The sequence below is a fragment of the Alligator sinensis genome, unplaced genomic scaffold (assembly GCF_000455745.1).
Source record: "Alligator sinensis unplaced genomic scaffold, ASM45574v1 scaffold63_1, whole genome shotgun sequence".
NCBI lineage: Eukaryota > Metazoa > Chordata > Crocodylia > Alligatoridae > Alligator > Alligator sinensis.
Window position 1 is genome coordinate 353,483 of NW_005842811.1, and position 17,994 is coordinate 371,476.

Genomic DNA, 17,994 nt, shown 5'->3' on the forward strand with positions numbered 1-17,994 from the left:
GGCCGAGTTGAGCCGCCTGCGCCGCCAGTTCATCAGCTACACCAAGATGCACCCGAGCGACGAGAACCTGCCCCAGTTGGGCGCCATGTTCCTGCAGTACCTCAGCCGCAGCATCCAGTGAACTCCCTCCTGTGTCTGTGTGTGCATGGCCCCCTGGTTGCCTTCACCCTCCCCTGGCAGGGAGCCTGGGACAGTGCGAGGCCGAACCTGGCTGGGGGTGGTTTCCAGTAGGAGATGAAAGACCTGTTACCTGCTCCACTGACTGCCGTGTCTGGGGACAGAGAGAGAGAGGGAATCAGCCTCTTTGGCCTATGCCATCTGCATAGATGCATCTCCTAATAGGCGCCATGGGGATCTTGCCCCTGAGCCCTCCGACGCTCAGAAGCAATGCCTGGGAAGGGATCCTCTAGGCCATTTGGATGAAAGGCTAATGGTTGGCTCATGGTAGGTATGGAAAGCCAGACTCTGCTAACCGTCCAGTTTCCATCACCTGAACAGGGAAGTGTAAATGATTGAAGGGGACTAGATTCCTATTAGTTTTTCTGTGTCTGGGCTTAGAACAGCCCTGTCGTGGGTTTTTCCAGGTTTCTCTACCTAAGGTAGATCTTGTGTTTATACATCAAGCTGTATGAAGGATGTGTTTCTGCATCAGCATGGGGATATTTTGCCTCTCTTTAAGCTAATTATGTTCTCAGAATGTTTTTTCTTACCTTGGGAACTTGAAAGAGAGAACCTGTTTTCTCAGTGAGCGTAAAACTTGTTTTTGCCCTGACACGCTGTGCCTTGGATGGAATAACAGCTTTTAGTTGCAGAATAATTTGTTACATAAGGCGCCATGGCTTCCCCTACACGGTCATCTCTAAACAGTGGCCTGCATATACCTAATATTTAGTTAACAGCGAGTGTACTTATAATAAAAATGATCTGAAATGCTTATGGTCTTCATGATCTTTCTGCTCTGGGTTTAACCGTTGGATTTCTGCCATACACCTCAACTGACTGACTGCTGATGTCTGCTTCAGATCCTCTCTCTCTACTTAATCTCAGTGTCCTCAGTATCAGTGCCCCATGTGGACATACTAGCTGCTTCTTATCTTTGAGGAAGGATTGGTTTCCTCCCTCCTAAGCATTCCTTCTTTTAAATGAATTGTATGTTTGGATTTAAAGGGTAAAGTGGGGCAAGGTGTTTACTTCAATGACTACTTAGTTAAAGCACAGAAACCCATCTGAGATATTATCAGTCAGCATATATATGGGCTTTATTATATTGTGAGCTTGAGATCTGATTGAAGTTGTAGGTGAAATCAGTTCCTCAGCTGATCTGAAGTGAAAAGAAAAACTGAAGACTATGTGCTTGGCAATTGTAAAACACCTGTGACGCTGACCGATACCGACAGAGTTTTTAAATTGCTATGACTGAGAACTTTATCTTGAAAATCTTCCCCAAGACAAGAAAAGAATATGGTACTTGACAAGTTTTTGCCTGGTTGGATTGTGTTACCTGGTGAAATGGGAATAATATTATACTAGTTAAAACTGTGTATTTTTGGGGCTGTATATCAGCCAACCTACTGCTGAAGGAAAGACAAAAATCATGTTTAGCTAGAATATAGACACAAGGAAGAAGTTAACGGCAGTGTTGTATGCTGGGGTTTTTTTGTGTTTTTTTTTAATCAGCATATGATACAATGCTAGTATTGGTTGAAAAAATGTTCACACATCGGAAGAATGTGTTCTGTGGGTGGGAAGAGAAACTCAGCTGCAGAGAAATGGCTCTTATCTCAGTATATATGAGTGGTTACAATAGGAATGTGAAATGCGTGCTTCTTCCTAGTACTAAGGACTATATGATTGGTCATTACTAACTATTCAAACTCAGAGATATTCTTTATGATGAACAGAATCAAAGGACAATCTGTATACCATCTTTTACAAATTCTCTATATTTATATTCTGCGATTTTCAAGTATGGGGCCTTATTTTAATGTAACAGCAGCATTCATAGTTTGCAATAATGAAGGGTTTGCATTGAAATTCATATTTAATTTGATTTGTATCTTTTTTTCTCTTGCATTCCCAAATAAATGTCTAGACAATATTTTGTGTGGAGCTCCCAGTTTCTTCTGCTGCTGCTTTTGTGTAATCAAGTACATGATTGTTCTATACTGTTTGAAATGGCTCAAGCAATTATTAGCTCCTGTGTTGTTGGGACTCTTACACACTTGAAAGATTTATTTGCTAAGATTCTCATGCCCAGTGTCGTTGGACAGCCTGGTTCCTTGGCTTTATACAGGTGTCTGTCTTGGGTGATAGTTTATTTTAATAATCATTAATTGTGTATGTTACAGCAGGGTCTAAGGGCCAACCAGGAATGGGGATCCAGTATGCTGTGTATAGTACAATGGAGAAAATGTGAGCTCTTAGGGAAGGACTAGCCAGAATAGACAAGAAACAAAGTGAGCTAGAATACAGGAAGATTGAGCAAAATGATAACATGACTTTTTAGAAAGTGGTTTTATTTGAGACTTTTTAGAAGGTGGTTTTATGTCAGACCAACCTGGTGGCCTTCTATGACAAGATCACAGAATTCTTGGACGCAGGTGTCACAGTGGACGTAGTCTTTCTGGACTTTAGGAAGGCCTTCTACACTGTCTCTCACCCCATTGTCGTTAAAAAATTAGGAGGTTGTGCTGTTGATGCCTACACAGTCAGATGGGTCGCCAGTTGGCTGGAGGGCTGCACCTGGAGAGTGTTGGTGGACGGGTCATTCGACCTGGAGGGATGTGGGCAGTGGGGTCCCCCAGGGCTCGGTCCTCGGGCCTGCACTGTTCAACGTGTTCATCAGTGGCTTGGCTGAGGGAGTGAAAAGCACCCTGTTCAAATTCGCAGATGACACTAAGATGTGGGGTGAAGTGGGCATGCTAGAAGGGAGGGACGGGCTGCAATTTTTTCCGGACTGGTTACAGGGGTGGGCGGATGAGAATAAGGTGGGATTCAATACTGACAAGTGCAGGGTACTGCACCTAGGGAGGAAGAACCAGCAGCAGGCTTACAGGCTGGGGAATTCCCTTCTCATCAGCGCAGAGGCAGAAAAGGATCTTGGAGTCATTATAGACTCCAAGATGAACATGGGCCGCCAATGTGGGGTTGCAGTCAAGAAGGCTAACTGCACTTTGTCATGCATCCCCAGATGCATCACGAGCAGGTCTATGGAGGTGGTCCTCCCCCTCTATGCGACACTGGTCAGGCGGCAGTTGGAGGACTGTGTCCAGTTCTGGGCGCTGCACTTCAGGAGGGATGTGGACAACATGGAGAGGGTCCAGAGGAGGGCCACTCACATGATCAGGGGGCAGCAGGACAGGTCCTAGGAGGAGAGGCTACGGGACCTGAACCTGTTCAGCCTCCATGAGAGAAGGCTGAGAGGGGATCTGGTGGCCATCTATAAACTGGCCAAGGGGGACCAGCAGGCATTGGGAGAGTCCCTGTTTCCCCCCACCACTACTGGGAGTAATAAGGAAGAATGGCCATAAGTTGACAGAGAGTAGATTCAGGCTAGACATCAGGAGGCACTACTTCACAGTCAGGGCGGCTAGGAGCTGGAACCAACTTCAAAGGGAAGTGGTGCTGGCTCCTACCCTGGGGGTCTTCAAAAGGAGGCTGGATAATCATGTAGCTTGGCTCGTTTGAGCCCAGCATCCTTTCCTGCCCATGGCAGGGGGTCGGACTTGATGATCTGCTCAGGTCCCTTCCAACCCTACCAACTATGAAACTATAGGTAAGATAAATGTAAAGAAAAGAGAAGGGGTTAGAAGAGAAGGCCTGATCTAAAAAGGAGTTGTGGTGGAAAGACTTGGAGGGAAGCGGGGAACCCTAGGCCAAGCAATCAGTTGGCACAGAACAGAGGAAGTCCAGTCACAATTGTAAAAATTCTGTGATGGCTCGAAGTCCCTGCTCTAGCTGCTCCTGCAGTTTTTACCCAAAACTATATTGTGGATTGGGAGGTGGGGGTGCACTTCCTGGGGCCTATACTGTTCCCATAGTATACTTCCTTGTTCTCCATAGATCAGCTGCCTCTGTAACAGGCTTTGCTAGTAGTGTTTCTTGACCCCCTAGCTCTCTGGCTGCAGCAGCCTCTGGTCCCATGCAGAGCCCTGGGTTTTTGTATTACTAATGGGCAGCAGCTGTGCTGTAGCAGCCTGAGAAATCCTTCTAATGTGTTTCTTTCACATGTGGAGCTCTTGTTAAAAAAACAACACCTGACTCTGAAGTTAAAAAGGGCACAGTTAGTAAAAAAAAACAACAAAAACCAACCCACATCCTAGAGGTATAAAATAGAAAAAGCATAATTGATCACCACACTCTTAATGCAAAATTGTTCTCTGCAGAACAGGTTGAAGCTGGAGTAGACAGAACACAAGTATCCCCACTGACAGCATGTATTATTCCATTTGAAAAAACATATTCCTACTTCCGTTTATCTTGGTGGTGGTATTTTTCATGCCTTTCTTTTTCAGCTTATTTTTAGTTATAAGCCCCATATATTGTTGCTGAGTTTTGCATAAGTGTAGACTAACCTTTAATAGATTTGCACAACTCCTTTAATTTAGCATAAATGAATTTTATAGCCATATGTTGTAACATTGTCCTTTTTAAATTTATAACCTTTTAGTTATAAGTTACATTTAAATCTTACGCTTTTGTGCCTGTATGATCACCCAAACTGAATTATGGGCAACCAAGTAAATGAGATGAGTGAAGTCTCAGACCACACTGAAGTCTATTCCACCCTATCATTAGCAGTAAATTGAACTTCTAAAGTGCTCCATTTGAACGTAAGGTGTCAGCAAAATAATACTACATAAAATTTGTTTAAAGGTTGCCTCCTAGCCTAACAGTGCCCTCCCAACCCTCGATTCTTTTATGTATGGTTTCGGTTTTAAAGAGATCATTGAGGGATTTCTATTTATTTTCCACAGCCAACAAATGGACCAACAGAGGTGATTTTAATTACAAAGCTTTATTCAGTGGAACTTAACACTTCTGTTACAAAATTACCATGAGGTGGCCTTTGAAATGGCGCTCTCCTATACTCTGGATTGCATATGAAACAAGTAGGTAGAAATTAGGTTACTACAGCAAGCTCGCAGCTTCTCTAGGGTCATACTTCAGCTTCTGGTTCAAGTGTTTTCACCTTCCTAGATGCCAAGCATCTTGAAAGCAGAGGTAGGCAATGTAAAATACCATATTTTGAGGTAACAGGAAGTCCTGTATTCAGCTGATGTACACATCTTTGGGAAACTTGCTTGTCTGTATATGTTCCAAAACTGGCATGTCATTTAAATTATTCCATCAAATCAATTTTTATTATATTTTGAAATATTAGCCTCAGGGAAGGCTTAAGAAGCTATTTTACCACTTTCTACCTTCTTTTAAAGAAGTAAAATAGAGCTGCTTAAGCCCCCCCTACGGCTTATTTTTGCAGATGATTCTTTAATCTAGCAGGCAGACATAATGCAATAATGTGGTTGGAAGCTGCAAGTACACAGACTGAGGCTAGAAACTGGGTGCAAACAATTAGCAATGAGGGTAATTCTAACCTAGGGATGTGGAGGGTTATGAACCACTTGCAGTCCTTAAATCAGTGATTCCTGAGGCATGAGCCATGATGCATTAGTATGCTGCAAGAGCAGTGGAAGCATGTCACAGAAAAATGGGCTGGATTGGGCCAAGACCACGCCAGCCCCATGCAGTTAGATCAGACCCATGGAGCAGATCCGGTCCACAGACCAGTGAGTGAAGCGTGCCACCAATTTTAATCGGCGGGGTGGGGCAGGGAAAGTGTTCCCAAAGGTTTGGGAAACACTGCCTTAAATCAACATCAGTTCTCCCACTCAGTGCAGCACTTCCTGCAGTCTGCGCTCACTTGGAAGTAAACCTTCAGGAAAGCATCGATGTCTTTACCAAGGCATACAAGAAAATAGGACTGATACTTAACATTCAGTGGTGCCTATACACGTGCAGCGAGGCTACTCCGATGTGCTGTAATTATAGCATGTTGGAGCAGATTTGATTAATCTAGTCTGCCCCAGCAGACTCCAGTGTTCAACAAGCTTTAGTGAAAGTGCCCCCACCGCCTTTTTTCAGCATAGAGATGCCAATGCATGTGACGCTCCAGGTGCTTTTAATTAGAGTGACTCTCAAAGCTGTGCTAGCTAAAGCCCCTTTCCCCGCAGAGCACATGCATAAACACCCAGAAGACTAAGGTTCTCCAGCAACCAGCTCTTAATGAGCAGTCCCTAGCTCTGGTAATTCAGATTCATGGTGACACTGGAGAAGGCTGAGTATTTCCTGTACCTCGCAAGCCATTTCTCGCAGAAGGCTGACCTTAACAGAGAAATGCAACATTGCCTCGAATGTGCAAGTGCCACCTTCAGACACCCGAGGAGACAGGCGTTCAAAGATTGCAACATCAGATCCAAAACCAAGCTCATTGTTTATCAAGCAGTTGTGATCCCCACCTGGCTGTACAGAGCTGAGATGTGGATGACATATAGGAGATACCTCAAGACACTGGAGAAGGACGATCAATGCTGTCTGCAGAAGATCCTTTAATCGGCTATTAGATAAAAGTGCCACAAAAGCCCCACTAAAGCGCCCAATCTTTACACACGTTGGGAAAGCTGGGTGCAATTAATGTGCTGCCTCTTCTGGGCATGTGCCGGGCTTGGCGCGGGAGTGCATTGAGCTTAAAGTAAAGCATGGGGAGCTGCTTGCAGATGTGGAAAAAGAAAACAAAACGGTGCTTTTAAACTTGGCACGTTCTCGCACCGAGCCCAGCACATGCCCAGACGAGGCAGCACTTTAGTTGCACCCGCCTGTCTCAATGTCTGGAGAGAGAGGGGTTTTAGTGGGACTTTTTTGGTGGTTTTATCTAATAGCTGATTGAATCAGATTTGGCTACAAGCACCAAAAAGCCCCACTGCGCACCCTCTCTGTATAGATGTTTTCTTTTCTTTTTCCATTTCTTGTCAGTGCCCTGAATGAATGAATGCTTTGGAGCATTATATTTTTCTTGTTGGTCTCGTTAAAAATGCTCACACAGCTGCCAGCATCTTGCAAAAACCTGTGGAGTAAAATGTTATTAGAAGATCTGCCTCCAGCCCCTCAGTGGAAGCGGTTGGACAGTATGCTTGTTTAACTATTTTGTGGCACTTATAATTAATAATTGTGGCGTAATATTTACATGGAATTGTAATGACATGCAAACTTTTGTAAAGAAGCTAATGGAAAAGGGCATGACAGAATATTTATACGCCTGTTATCTTCCAATATCCACAAGCTTCTTTAGACATCTTGATTGCTAGAAAGTGCAGGTTCTGAGTTTCATTGGCAAACTCGGTGCTAACGATCAATTTATGCCTTTTTGTAGTGGTTTGCCTCTCATGATTATCATCCACAAATCCTGGTGCGGAGCGTGCAAAGGTATGTAAATTTAGTGCTAAAAGACTTAACAGAAGCTTTTTTTATATACAAGTCTATTATTATTTATTTAGAAATATGAATGTTTAAAATGTAGCGTGTGTTGCATTTGGTTTTTGCTCCGAGCAGTACGTGTGTTTGCTACTGTACTGTTTGTTGTTGCCAAAGGAGAGCTACAGCTAAATGCCAGAAACCAGAACTCTTCAATACAATACAGTAAGAGTTAGACTCTCACCTTCAAATCATGTAAAAGTGCAAAAAAGGGTCATTCTGCTTTTATTGAGAATTAATTCTTGATAAAGAACCCTGTCAAATATTCATATAATCATAAACCTACTTACACTAGATAGTTATTTCTCAGTGATTAGTTAGATGTTTTGTCTTATTCACTAGCATAATAGATGGGCCTAAAAATTACATTGCTTTAAAACTGTAGGTAAAGTGGATTAAATGGTTCAGCTGATTGATAATGCAATGTGGAGAGTTTCCTGCTTTGATGCCATTGGCTTGAATATGACCCATATAGCTATTTTTGCTCAGTATTCATCATATGACTATGACTGCTCGGTGAGGATTTGGTTAGCCAGCTTTTATTCTGAGTTGCAGATTCAGTAGCTGTTACAAAGATTCATTTTCCCAATGAGAAGTACTTATGCTGTAAAACAGGGACTGCCAACCTCTATAAGCCCGGCCAGAACAACCTGGCTCCAGTCTTGCACGGGCTGGGTGCCTTTCGTGGTGAATCAGCCGAGGGAGTTTGCTTGTGCTTGTACCAGGGCCAGGCAGCTGGGAGCTGCACCCGCGCCACTGCCAGTTCTCCCAGTCCCCTGCTCCTCAGCTGCAGTGAGTGCAGCTTCCAGCTGGTGGGGAGCTCTGCTGGGGTCGGGCAGCTGGAAGTTGTCTGCTTCTCCCCTCCGCACCTCCTGGCTGCAGCCTGGGCACAGCTGGAAGCTGCCCAACCCTGGCTTAGTTCCCTGATGATTGGAAGCTGCACCTGTGCTGCAGTTGGGAAACCTGGGGGGATGAGGGAGGCATGGGGTGAACCAGCAGCAATGTAAGTGCAACTTCCAGCTGCATGGCCCTGGTGCAGCTCTTTGCTGCCCAGCACTAGCATGGGTTTGGGCAGAGGCAAAGCCCTCCAGTCCATGGGCCAGATCCAGCAGCTCCATGGGCCATATGTTGCCAGTCCCTTCTCTAGGGATGAAATGGGGACTTTGTTATAGGCCTGAATTCCACCCCCCGGGTAGAATTTAGATGTAGCTTTCTCTTCCATTCCCCTTCCCCTTCTTTCTTTTTTCTTTTTAGCTTTAAAGCCAAAGTTTGCCGAGTCCAAGGAGATCTCTGAACTTGCCCATAATTTTGTTATGGTCAATCTGGAGGTATGCTTTCCTACAGTTCATGTCCATGTTACCATTTTGTAATGAAGTACCTTAAGTCCATATTTCTTTTAACTCTTTATTTGTCCTTCCTATCTAAATTCCTCAAATTATTGAATAATCGCACAGTACTGATTTGATATGTCTGTTTGATTAACAAGGAAACTCTTTGCAATATTTATATACTAGTTCTACTTATGAATCTGACTCTGTTCCATTATGTCTTTAACAATTGGCCCATTTTCCCCCTCTACGCTAATCGGAAGAAAAATGGCTTTTCTAGATGCAGTCACTACGTGACAAACATTACAACCCCAAAACAGAATAAATATGTAACTTGGTGCAGATAATTAAATTTATTTTCACAACCAATATTTACCTGAGTGAAAATAACTTTATTTCTTTTGTTGGCAATGTAGAGAATTTTGTAATGATTTATCATCTTTTCAAGATGACATTTGCTCAAACTACCCTTGGAAGAAGATAGCTCATTTCCTTAAGGTTACATTTTGTTGACTAGCTTGCTCAGAAAGCACAAATGTTCTCTTATTTCTGTCTTACCACCCACAGGATGACGAAGAGCCAAAGGACGAAGCGTTTAGCCCTGATGGTGGCTACATTCCCAGAATCCTCTTCATGGGTAAGACTCATACACAGCTGTTGCATCCTCTCACATGACTTGTCATCACTCGTTCAACATTTTAATCACTCTTCTATTGAACAGATCCCAGTGGAAAAATCCATCCAGAGATCATAAATGAGAAGGGAAATCCCAGCTACAAGTATTTCTACACCAATGCTGATCAAGGTATGTGTGAATGAATTCTAGATTTGGTTTGGGTGGGACTGAATTGCAAGTATATTCTGAAAATGACACCCATGTTAAGGAGTAGAGGAAACCTACTGGGTCACAGCACACCTGGAAGCTGCTACAAACCAGGTGAATGAGTTTCTTTAACACCTTGGGGCAGGGTGGTGGGAGCCTTGGCAATGAATCAGGATGTGCTTCCATTTCCCATCTGGTTATTAAAAATCTGGACTTGGTTACACATCCACTCCTGACTTCTCTTTATAAATGCAGTACTTCACCATGCCTATTCTTTCCTTTTTCTTTAAGCTGTCAGGGACAGCTTCAAGAATAAACTGATGTCACCTTTCCCACCTTCAATAAACTGGCCGTTGCACCAAGAGCTGGCAGCAAGCAATGAGGTCTGTGAAGTGTGGTGCATATATGTATACAAATATACATGTGCATATATGTTTGCACATACGTTTATATATATATATATATATATATATATGCGCGCGCGCGCACACTTATAAATAAATGTATAATAAATATTTACATAAATATATGTGCACGTATATTTGTATACATATATGCACCACACTGATTGACACTGTAGTTCCAAAAATCACTAACAGCAGGGGGAACAGACCAGTGCTAGCAACAGTGAGAAATTATAGCTATCCCATAAGTTGAGAGTATGCTCAATCGAGAGGAAATTTGATTCTCTTCTCTGGAGGATAACGGAAGGGAAGAAGAGAAGAAAATTGATCTTCCTAATAATTTGTAAGACTACAGTCTTTCACATGCAGCATCCTGCCAATGCCAAATACCTGATCTTGAAACTAAACCCCACTCAGATCATGTGTGCAACTCACTATGCAGTGAACCTCTTAGTATCTGCAAAAGGGAGGTAGTGATATTCTTGGAAATTCAAGACTTATCCAAAAACTGCACACACAGAAATGTGACCTTCTCCATAGCATCCCACTTGTTTGCTTTAGTTCTTGAGAGGCCATATCTAGAAATGGGAGGATGCTTTAGGCTCCGTCCTTGCAGCTGAGATGGCCAACAAAGAGAAGAGCTGTCAGATAAAATATTGTGTCCATAATAGGGCAGAAGGTATCTTTCTGATGATATGCTGCTTTCAGAAGCAGCTACCACTTCTCATTGCTTTGCCAGGGTTTTCCTTGTGAGCCTGGGAAAAATAGATTACTCAGCTGCCATGAAGATATTAATCTCAGCAGTATTGGGAAATATGCAGAAAACGACTCTGTTATATTAAACATAGCCTTTGAAATGAAAAACGTTTTCTGTTGCTTTGTGGTGATTTGAAACTTTTTTTTAAATATGCTTTTCATACTTGAATAAAAAATAAATATTGTATAAAATATTGTTAGAAATATCAGTGATGTCAAGCCCTGCCTTCCCTGGTAGAAGTGTTGGGGGTCTCAGAAATGTGGATGTGAGGGAAGTGTTGAACCTTTAATATAGACATCTTTGCTGCCACGTGCTTCTCAGCCATGTGAGCCACAGTATAATAGAAAATGAGGGCTGGAAGGGACCTCCAGAGGTCATCTAATCCAACCCCCTGCTCAAAGCAGGACCAGCCCCAACCATATGAGTTAAATGAGCTAAAAGTCAACCTGTACTATTCTGAGTGTTTAAAAAATGTCCTTCCCAAATTCAGCTACATGGTATTTCTGATGTACTAATCCTATCAATTCTGTCTGGTCATAGAGTTTTCCAGGAAAAACAGGCTAGGTGCAAGCTGAATTTATAAATAAGGGTGAAAGGGAAAAGCAGGAGGAAGAGTGGAAGGGAAGATGTTAAGAGATTCTTTATGCCTCATAATAAAGCAAAAAGGGTGCACCCTTTTATCTTTTTTTGTCCTTTACATGTTGTTTCCAAGGTGTTCATGCTATATAGTTGCACCAGTAGTGGCTAATATACTTTTCATTTTCAGGAGAATTTCCTACTTAATCCATATCATATGTGTTGAAACAAACCAGCTGATGCTGTATATATAATTTCATTTTTACAGTTGTCCAGGGGATGAAAGAAGCTCAGGAGAAGCTGACGGGTGATGCTTTCAAACAGAAACATCTTGGAGATGAATTATAATATATACATTGAACATGACTTATCCATCAGTTTGAAACTCTAAAAGTATAAATGATTTTTTTGATGTTGATAAACTGTTAAACAGACCAAGAAATGTAATTGCACTGGAAGGACAGAATTCTCTTATTAGTAATTTGCTAGGTTAAACATTTTGATTTTTCAGACTTAAGCATCAGATACAGTGTTATCCTTTCTCCCAACCAGTTTACACTTTAATACTTAACAGCTAGTTTACACGAGTCCCTGAAGTGATCTCAAACCGAATATTCAGTGGGTGTCCATGTAACAATGACCACTTGTATCCAGCATTCAAAGCATTTAACCTGCATCTTAAGAGGATGAACAGTGTGATTATTATGTATTGAAATAGTGAGAGCTTGATCTCTATTTGGGATTGGATCCTTCACTGGCCATCAGTGGGAGATGCTCAGATGAGTAGGAGACTTGAGACTCAAGCTATCTATTTTCTAAAAAGCCAACAAATCGAACAAGTAATTTTGCCACTAAACCAAGTAAAGTTTTTTGGTGTTTTTTTCATGCATATCCCAAAGTAGCTTGTAGAATATTCACTTGGCAAAAGATCTTCTTTGTAGAGCTGTTTGTGATTTGTCTCAACTTGCCTTCAGGTAGGAGCTCCAGCTATCCATCATGCGTTCATCTTTGGTTAATATTAAGACAAGATTATGTTGAAGTGTTATGGGGATTCCCCCTCTTGCTGAATGTTTTGGAGAATGCCTTGCCATCACATTGTACTGTATTTTTGTACCAGGGTGAAAAATTAAAACTTTTTAAAAATAAAGGGCATGGTAAATGGGTTTGTTTGTTTTTTTGGAGGGGAGGAACACATTTCCATTCGTTTTAGGAACTGGGAAATGTATTTGTGTATGTCATGTTGGTTATTGATGATGATGAATGTTACAGGTGAAAAGGGCCTTCCCCTTATTTTTCCAGCAGACAATTGCTGCTTTTCAGTGATTGTCATTAGGCTTATTTTCTCGGCACGGAAATCATCATAATTCAATCTCTCTTGAACCTCCTATACAATTGGGAACAAGAGTATCCAGTAATTATCTATTAGAACAAATAAAAGAAAATGGCTTTTAATGTAGCCTAAATTATGATAGCACTCATTTCTTTAGTGAAGACAATTGTAGAATGAGTCACGATTGCTTTTGACCTACTATAGTCGACACAAAGAAGCAAGCACCCTGTATTGATTGACTAAGGAGTTACCTAGTGGATCTGCTGTCATGCCTGTCTCTTAAAAGGAAAGAATGGAAAACAAATGTATTGCAGAGCCCTGCTGGTCACTGTCATCAGGATCACATAATGGACTTTTGACATTGCTATTGAGAAAACACTGAGCAGGATCAGTCTCCTGAACTGTGTACCTGGCAGCAGTCAGTCCCAGCTGTGTGCCTGCATAAATTCCTTGTGTGTCTGTAAGTGGGAGCTCTTCTTATACCTGTATGGGGCTTGCCTTCACTACAGCCTTCTGGTTTTATTTTGAGTGATTCCATTGACTTGGACCCACACGCTTTCACAAGCTCCTTACTTGTGTGGTGGTGCAAATAACAGAGGTTAGTGTGCAGGACACAAGTTATAGGGCTGGCTTAGTGTAAGGTCACCGTATCAGCTGCTAATATGATCTCTCCGTAGTGCTGACATGAGCTAGCTACATGACACAACAGCTGAAGGTTTTCCCAATTCCTCTTCATCATCCCGAAATAGCAGCTTACCTCCTGCTGGTGGAGTTTAGAAGTTCCACACGCTGACATGCAAGGTGTTCAGAAACTACCATGACAAGTGCAGTTTTGAGCCCCAAGTCTATTTTCTTACATAGCGCGCTATTCCACTGTGGAACCAATTATATTCTTGGTGTATCCTAAGCAAACATTTGCTCATATTTCAGATTGCAACTGTCTCCATCTAGTCCAGTCTTTTCTAAAACACACCTCTAGTTTGTATTGATTGATTTATGCCAACAGTTCATTGCAATTTCTGGTTTGGGGTATTAAGCAAGACATCAAAACTCATCTTAAGCAAAAGTAAAAGACATATAAAAATACCAGTATGTTATTGCAGTGTTGAGAACTATTTCTGAAGGGTATGGATAGACTCCAAAATTTGGTGTCACCCATTCATATCCTCTAAGAAGCCAGGTCCAATAGTGTAGGACTGTACAGATATATGAGGCAGGCCGTAGGACTCTCATACTTGCTGGGAGTTCATCAGAAATAATGAAGGAGTTGAGGGAACTTCTTTACTACTTATAAATTACTGTTTGATTATATTTTAGAGAGAATGCTAAAGATTAGCCAAATGTTCTCTAAACGTTATCTTTTAGAGAACATTTTTTTCCCCTAAAAAATTAGTCATTTTCCCTAATAGTTAACAGCAACTATTAGGGAAAAATGACTTAAAAATGAATGATGTCACAGTATAATAAATAAATGGAAATAGTGGAGCGATGGTGTAGCTGTGAGGGCATGCAATTTTCCCATTTGCCACCAGAGGGAGCGATGTACTTATTCAATCCAGATAGGATTCAACAGGTTATAATCAAGTTGCTCAGTCTTTCCCACCCCTGTATTTCCTTTTATTTTTTTTACTATCACAAACATTCCCACACAATTTAGGATCCTCCTAATCTGTCAGTGGAAAATTAATACAAGCTCTTTGTTGCCTTTTCTATGAAGATGCAGCCTATGTAATGTGAGAATAATATCTGCAAATACTTTGCTTTGCAGGATGTTCTGAGATCAAAAGTAAAGTGACCTCAAAGTCGTTTTTTTAAACTAACTTCTCCATCCACTCTGTTCTCTGTGATGTGCCGGGTGTGCGGTACTAACATTCATCCTGTCAGTCTTAGCTAATTATGGATATGGACTGATTAAACATTCCTCCAGAGCTAGAAGGACAGAATTTGCCATGTGTCAGCTGTTCCATGGCAATTGTTTAGTGCGATGGTGTTCACCTTGTTGGCCTTGTGTGCGTGGTTGGTTTGCGGGCTGGATCTGAACTGCGCTGTCCCTGCCTAGCCTCATCTGCCAGGATTGGGGCCCTGCGACCCTGTGCCAGCTCTGTGCACAGGAATTGGAACTCCACACTACCTCTGACCAGCTCCACATGTGGGGATCAGGGGATGGGGGCCTGTGCCACCTCATCCCAGCCTTGCAGCTGGGGATTGGGCTCCAGAACTCGTACCACCTCTGCTGGGCTCCGTGCCCCAGGATCAGGCTCTGCACCACCCTGGGCACCAGATCTACTGTGCAGGGCCCATCACGTCGGGGGTTTCCCACAGACCTGCGGACCAGATGACAAGGTGCCAGGGGCCAGATCTGCCTGTGGAGTGGGGGTGAGCACCTCTGTTTTAGTGTGTGCGCTCTGTTCCTCAAACTCGAAGCTAAACACACGCATTTTACCTCTGAACAAACCTGATAATTACTGCAGTTTAGCTTCTGCTTGCCACAGGATATGGCAGACGCACTCAACAGTTACAGCAGTTCCTCCTTTGAATGCACCATCATTGTTTTATCTGACTGTACCCCAAGATTCAAGGACCCCTTTTCTACCTCCTCCTGATATATCCTTCCCATACTTTGACTTTCTTTTACATACATTAGACCTTTCGATCATCATTCAGCTACTTAAGAAAAACTGTCCCTTCATCCTTTTCCTTCTGTTCAGTTGGTTTCTCTGTCTCTCTCTGTCAACAACATCTTGCTCCCTGGCACCGCTCTAACCGTTCTTGCACCTGTCCCTATCCAGCCTCTTAAACAAACCTCTTTCGGCCTGGTAACTCTCCTGATGGCCTCATCCCTTCCACAGCAAGGAGGAATGTGCCCATCATTTCTTATACATCAGGGCCTTTAATGGCTTCCCAACTAGTGCTTTTGCTCTGCAGTCAATGACTCCCTTCTCTGTCCTCTGCCATTTTCTCTGACACTATCTTTTTCACCTTTCCCTTCCCCCTGCATGGCTATTTCAGAGGTCTGCACTCCTCCTACACAGGCTTGTAACCCTATGTAGCTCTGTACCTATTGTCTCCAGTGGCGGCTACACCTCTTTACCAAAACCCTTCCCTCTTGACATCCACAAAGGTTCGTTCTTGGCTCTTCACTTCTTCTACGTTGTCGTTTTATCCCTTCCTCTTACCTCTAACCCTCTTTGTGCCACTGATAGTCAATTAGACATATTCTGGCATGTGTAAGGGCCTGATAAGCAAGTACCTATGCAGGTGTCTATATGGCACAAGGCAATGCTGTGTTATGACCATCACACCAACTCCTGAGTGGGAAATACTGTAACCATGTGAGCATGGGTCTGTACACATCACTAAACTCTATGGAGAGGCTGCCCAATGTACTTCTTTCTCCAGGAGTCACTTTCTGCATGTGAGCAATTCCATTTAATGTAGAGGGGAAGCTCACATCTGTAAATGGCTGCAGCATTTGGGACTAAAGTTGCATTATTGGGTTTTGGTTGGCTCAGCAGTGAGCAAGAACAAAGTTCTCACACTTGCTTGTCTCTGTCATGTTTGTTTCTTTGTGCATACTCCTGCTTGCAATCCAGTGCTATGTTCTTTTTGGGGGGTACTCATAAAAAGTTTTGACCCTTCTTTAGTAGCTTCTTAGATCCCTGCAAGAAATCCCTTTCGATTCTCAGTTTTATCTCTCTCGCTTACAAGCGAAGGAAAACTAGAAAGAACTCCAGGCCCCTTTGTACTGATCCAGTCAAGTGCTCCTGGCACGATCAATCTTTAGACAAACATGCTGACATAGAAAGTAGCAACCTATTGAGGAGAACCCAAAAGTAAATTAAACAGGGACTCATGGCAGCTAACCATCTGGCTAGTTGGAATGGAAAGTGCTCTGCACATCTGGGGCTAAACAGACGTTTTAAGTTTGTCAGCCAAAAACATAGGAAGCCCTTTTTTAAATGGTCTAAGAGCAGGATCTAACCAAAGAAACATGGCAAAAGTGTAGTATGGTAGTCCCATGAGCTAATTTTTCTTCTTACGATGGCCAGAGCTGAAATAGGTGCCTCACATTAGCAAAAGACAGACAAGATCCCAAGTCCTAGGAGCTTTCCACCTATTAGTAAACAACTTGTAAAGAAAGAATAACAGCCCAAAATTGGGAAGCGGGGGGCAATAAGGGAAAACAGGGGCAACCTGCATTGTTAAAAGAGTGTGGTATTGTAGGGGTCTGTATTGGTCTCAATGTGGATTTAACGTGCCCCATGCACAGCATGAATTCGGTCCTTTGTCTCCACACCATGAATAAAATACTGACATCTCACTCTCCAGGAATTTGCTGCTGTCTTTTATCAAGGGACCCACGTGTTTCATAGACGATGGTGCTCCATCGTCTGCAGTTGCACTTTCGAAGAGACCAGCTCCAATTGATTCTCTCACTACTGGATCACAGCCCACTGTCCTAAGATTCAAGCGGTGGGTTTAAATTTGTCTACCTAAAATGAACCCCCTCTCAGAGATTAAGCATCTGAGTTTTGAACATTTCTTACACAGCAAAAATGCTGAGAGGCCAGGCTAGCCGGTGAGGGGTAAAGTTTTCCCTTACTATTCTTGTGGCACAGTGTAATATTCAAGGAGCTGTGCAAACTGGATCTGTAAGATACTACATAGGCAGGCAAGGTACTTTGGGTAGATGTGATATTTTTTATTAGACCAACTGAGTAGCTGGAAAAAAGTTCTTGGTAAGCTTTTGGGCGCAGTCACCTTTTGTCAGGCATAGGGAGTCTATATCTATGTACGTTGCCTATAGTTGCTTTGATACCAGCTGCTTTGGAGCTAACATTTCTGCCATTTTAAGCACGTGGTTAGGCCTTTTAGCTGGATCATCCTTATGCCTGGGTGTGATGGAGAGCCTGGGGTGCTCTGCCACTTTACGAGAGAAGCAGCCCAGGGAGAGCCCTGCAGGACAGGTAGGTTGCAGCTGGGATCGGGTTGCCGTAAAGATGAGCTAATGAGGTTAATTAGCAGGCACCTGAAAGCAACCCAGGGGAATTACTTGACCAGAAAGGGACAGGGTCCTGGGACACATGAGCCAGGATAGGCAAGCTGGTCATGGAGGCTGCAAAGGTAAGAGATCTCCAGAGGTGCCTGTGACTGAGCGTGCTAGCTCCTGAGATAGCTAGCGAAGTTGAAGGCTAGCAGCTGATTAAGACCTGGGGTTGGGTAGTAGTCTTGTTATTGCCAGAAGG

At 42.9% G+C, this 17,994-nt stretch overlaps 2 protein-coding genes across 2 annotated transcripts in view; both read left to right on the forward strand.

Moving 5' to 3' along the window:
• TXNDC12 (thioredoxin domain containing 12) overlaps nt 1–12,592 on the forward strand; it is a 20,430-nt gene extending 7,838 nt beyond the window's left edge. The window contains exons 3-7 of the mRNA XM_006035180.3: nt 7,430–7,482; nt 8,785–8,858; nt 9,426–9,495; nt 9,580–9,663; nt 11,687–12,592. Coding sequence (XP_006035242.1) covers nt 7,430–7,482; nt 8,785–8,858; nt 9,426–9,495; nt 9,580–9,663; nt 11,687–11,766 — 361 coding nt within the window. The 3' untranslated portion in view covers nt 11,767–12,592. The remainder of the gene's footprint in view (nt 1–7,429; nt 7,483–8,784; nt 8,859–9,425; nt 9,496–9,579; nt 9,664–11,686) is intronic.
• Nucleotides 12,593–17,793: 5,201 nt separating this feature from the next.
• RAB3B (RAB3B, member RAS oncogene family) overlaps nt 17,794–17,994 on the forward strand; it is a 117,569-nt gene continuing 117,368 nt past the window's right edge. Inside the window, exon 1 of the mRNA XM_006035181.2 lies at nt 17,794–17,872. The gene's annotated coding sequence lies outside the window, so the exon portion shown is untranslated. The remainder of the gene's footprint in view (nt 17,873–17,994) is intronic.